General features: G+C 35.1%; 1 protein-coding gene across 1 annotated transcript in view; it reads left to right on the top strand.

Annotated features, from left to right (window-relative positions):
* Positions 1 to 2,357, top strand: part of LOC110452680 (galactose-3-O-sulfotransferase 2-like) — a 4,872-nt gene extending 2,515 nt beyond the window's left edge. The window contains exon 2 of the mRNA XM_021501330.1: positions 727 to 2,357. Within this exon, the coding sequence (XP_021357005.1) occupies positions 727 to 1,921 (1,195 nt within the window). The 3' untranslated portion in view covers positions 1,922 to 2,357. The remainder of the gene's footprint in view (positions 1 to 726) is intronic.
* Positions 2,358 to 4,286: the final 1,929 nt, after the last annotated feature.

The raw sequence follows: 4,286 nt of genomic DNA, 5'->3' as shown, positions 1-4,286 counted from the left end.
GATGTGCATGTATTAATGTGTATATAAAGTTGTTCACTGTTTCAAGTTATTTCATTTCTAGACAAGATGAAATCTGGCAGAATAAATTCTGTTAAAAACCTAGGAATCCGTGCTGGTGTCAGTTTTAACTCTAACAATCTGAAGAAAAATCATAGAAATTCGTACAAAAGCATTTTTAAGACTCTTAAATGATAAGATCTATCCGTTCTGTAAAGGGGCCGTAAAATGTGACTTTATCGAGTAAAAAAAGTCATTTTTTCCCTTTCTGATGAAATGACAAACATTTTCACCTTTAAAAATAATATCATACGTCGACAGCTTCTCTTGGCTATACATTGTGACATTTACAGGACGGGCCTATACATAAATAAAAATATTTTTNATTCTAAATTCTGATTGAATGAAGTTGTTCTGCGATGAAATTACTGTGCAATGCTTTTTGGTTTAAATAGTTGATTAGAAATTGATATATAATCATTAGCTATACACCAAACTCTTGGATGTGTTTTTGAATTGAATGATAAGGAAACCCTATGATTATTGTATGGGTATTAAGGTAAATACCGAAAAAACACTGTGCACGTTTGAGCATAACACAATGCATTTTTTAGCCTAAACCGCTTTTCGATGCAACCCTTAACAAAATCTTGGTTATTCCTTAACTAAACAAACGAATTATACTCAATAGAATCCTAATCATATTCACAGAAGATTGCTATTTTACAGGTGGTGTTTTGTGGGATTGTGTGTATCGGTGGCTTTATACGGTTTAATGGATTACGACATCTTCAACTCTAGCAAGACAACCAATTCTGTGTGGCAATCAAACCAGGACGTGCTTTCTTACCAACATGGAGACTCATCAAACGAAAATGACACTGACCGAAAACTTCACGCCTATCAAAGACAATACATTCAAAAAGGCGATCCTGTCAATCACATAGCCTTCCTTAAGATACACAAGGCCGCCAGTACAACGATTGCTAATATATTTCTACGCTACGGCATTGAAAGGAATCTCGTGTTTGCTCTGCCAAGAGGCAAAGGCGGGGGCGGTCCTTCATTGACATCACGCTACTTCTTCCCGCCTCCAAGAAATGAAACTTATGATATTTCCTGTGGGCACGTCAGATACAATAGAGATGAATTTAGTAGAGTGCTACCTAACGATACTATGTATATAGAAGTCGTGAGAGAGCCGTTCAGCCTGTTCCAATCCTTTATTAATTGTTTTTATCCAAAAAATGTTTTGGATATACCAGGAAACAATCCAGTGTTGGATTATTTATCTCATACAGAACATCATATAAAATACCAAGGCTACATTGATCTCCAACAGATGGCACACGAGTTTAATATGATGGCAATTGAGTTTGGATTCCCTGAGGAATTATTTTGGGACAGGAATCAAACTAAGATACAGAGTTATTTACGTAAACTTGATAAAGAGATGAATATAGTGTTAGTGGTGGAATATTTTGATGAATCCATTGTACTGATGCGGCGACTCCTGAACTGGGATCTCAAAGATATTCTATATTGTAAAACTCATGTCAGAGGGTACAAGCGCAAAACAAAATCTCGATTGCAGTTTGGATCAAAAGAGGAAAAACTTTATAAAGAAAGGTCCTACCTAGATTATGCTCTATATGATTTTTTTCTTCACAAAATGAAAGAAATTCTAAAGCATCAACCTCCAGACTTTTATGAGGAAGTTGCATACTTCCGAAAAACAAGAATAAAGACTGAACAATTCTGTAAGTCAACAACAACTGATTACCAGAACATGAATGAAGTACTATTTGAAGGTAGTAAGTGGAATAAACCATTTGTCATCAATAAAAGGTTTTATGAACATGTATTTGAATCTGCAGCCCTAACTTTTAAAACACTTATAAATAAAACAACGTCACCGAATTAAGGTTTTGTAAATAGATCAATGACATGCCATTATTGTTTGTAGCTGGTTTTAGATTAACATTGCTGTAATGGTGAGTTCATGAAAGACTTCAGGTGACAACGGACCTTCCTTGTGTCCGATTGCGTATAATCTGACAATGATGACCTTACGTGTTGACCTTTGATTTCCATATTGATTAAAGGTAAGTTAATAATAAGATAAGGAATTACAGGCAATTATAACAGGTATGCTAGAACTCAAAACCGAGTTATAAGCCGAAAACAGTCGTTATGACTACATGTAATCGGTTGTCATTGCTGAGCACGAGGTACGTGTTATGTGACGATATGGTTTATGTTCGATCGAATACATTAATTCATTTTCTCGACTGTTTTGTATTTTTCAGTAGTTGTTTGTATGTTATTTTTATTTTTGTTTCTTTTATTTGTACATTATTCTTGTGATGAAATATTATACACCTTTTTATTTTTTCATCCTTTTTCGTTCTATTGAATTATCTTCATGGCCGAATCCGGCCATAACCTTCCCACAGCTATATGTTTCATCGTCGCTATCATCATGTAGATTTATTATTAATGTGTTAAGGTCCTTGTCGAGGGCTGCGTTCTTCGTTCTGTAGTCGTTTTCTTGTATCGTAAAGCATATTAACAGTTTTTAATATTTATTCATGTGATCTGGGCAGTATAATTAAAACTCATATAAATTATATTTATTAAATAAATATCAAATGAGATATTTTCAAAATTCCAACTGTGTCGGATGCATAACATTTTAAAGAATGAAAACATCTACATGAGACCTATGGGACAATCGTACTTTCGCAGAAGTACCACACATATCCAGACATTAGCTCAGCAATCCTAGTCGCCGTCATCATAAGTAATTATCACGATTAGAGACGTACTGCATATATACTGGTTGTATTCGTCTTTGTCCCGATGTACAATTTGTACCCATTTATTGCTTTATATACATATTTTTATCATTCTCATGCCGATGATGGACTCGTAGAATGTAAGAGAAGTCCGTAGTTTAATTGTTGCGATCCGTAGACAAAAACCTATCACCAATATATGCGCAGTCGCATCCCAAATATCGCGGCTGATTAACGATGCCAACTTCTGGCTTTATACTTCTCGAATATAATTTAGGGTTTTTCATGTCTGTTTTATACACAGCAGGAAGTTTGCAGCTGCTTTGCTTTTGATTCGTAATATGCACTGTACAAAACTAGGCTTTAAAATCTGACAGACAGTTTCATAAATAAGTTTATCCATGATTTCGTTGCATGTGTACATACATGTAGGCACAGTGATTCAATGTACATGTTTAATACACTTTGTCTGTGGATACTACATATTCCCACATAGGGGTGTATAATCTCTTGGTAGCAAATTTTCCTTTAAAAATGTTAAGTTATTTAATATTGTTAAGAGTAAAGATCTTACATGTGATATTATTAGTTTTCTGGAATTGTACAATGACACTTAAAATTAATTTAAAAATACCCATACATTGTAATTGATACCTACCTAAGATAGTTTAATTCTATCTGTCATAACAAGACACTACTTTTAATTTCCAATATATATAGATCTAACATGTAATATCATTAGCTTTCTTGTATTGTACAATGGCAGTTAAAATTCATTTGTATCCATTCATTTTTATTTATTCCTACCTAAATCAGATTAATTTGACCTTCTCCTTTTGACCGAATAAAGGATAGTAACCCAATTTGTTCTAATGCATCTTTGGACAAAGTTGAGTCAACTGTTTTGCAGAGGGGCCGGACCCAATGGGGGATAAAGAGGAACATTTTACCCATTCTGCACAAAAGAAGGGATTTAAATTAAATGTGAACTGGATCATCCTTAGGGAAAGAGGACTCAATTTTGTATAAACTTGAGCTGTGGCCCCATTTTGGGTCTAAGGGGCGGGTCCAATTAGGGGGAAAAAGAGGTATATTACCACTGACAAATAAGTGTAGGCAAATNGGGTCGGTGGTGGAGGGGAGCGGCCCAACCACTTGGAATCCTTTGGTAGCCACTCGCGTCGTTACTGTATAATCACTACATTCGTAGCAGTTTCCTTCCATTTATGTACATATGTATTATTAGTGATAAATAGTTTTAAATGTCCATGTGACGGTAAAATATGTAAAAAAAAACCACCACAATAACTATAATTCGCTAGCGCTTTCGCCCATTTTCGGGTAACACTCTGATCGCCGGGTGTCACCAGTTATCGGGTAATACTCTGATCGTTACACTTAGATCGACTTTCGGTAGGAACGACACCCCAATGATTACATAAACGGGATGTCATTTTTACCGAAAGTCGATCCAACCCCTAAAACATGTGA

Source organism: Mizuhopecten yessoensis, unplaced genomic scaffold, assembly GCF_002113885.1.
Source record: "Mizuhopecten yessoensis strain PY_sf001 unplaced genomic scaffold, ASM211388v2 scaffold6799, whole genome shotgun sequence".
Lineage (NCBI taxonomy): Eukaryota > Metazoa > Mollusca > Bivalvia > Pectinida > Pectinidae > Mizuhopecten > Mizuhopecten yessoensis.
The sequence above is the reverse complement of the archived record's forward strand: the minus strand, read 5'-3'. Positions and strand labels throughout refer to the sequence as shown.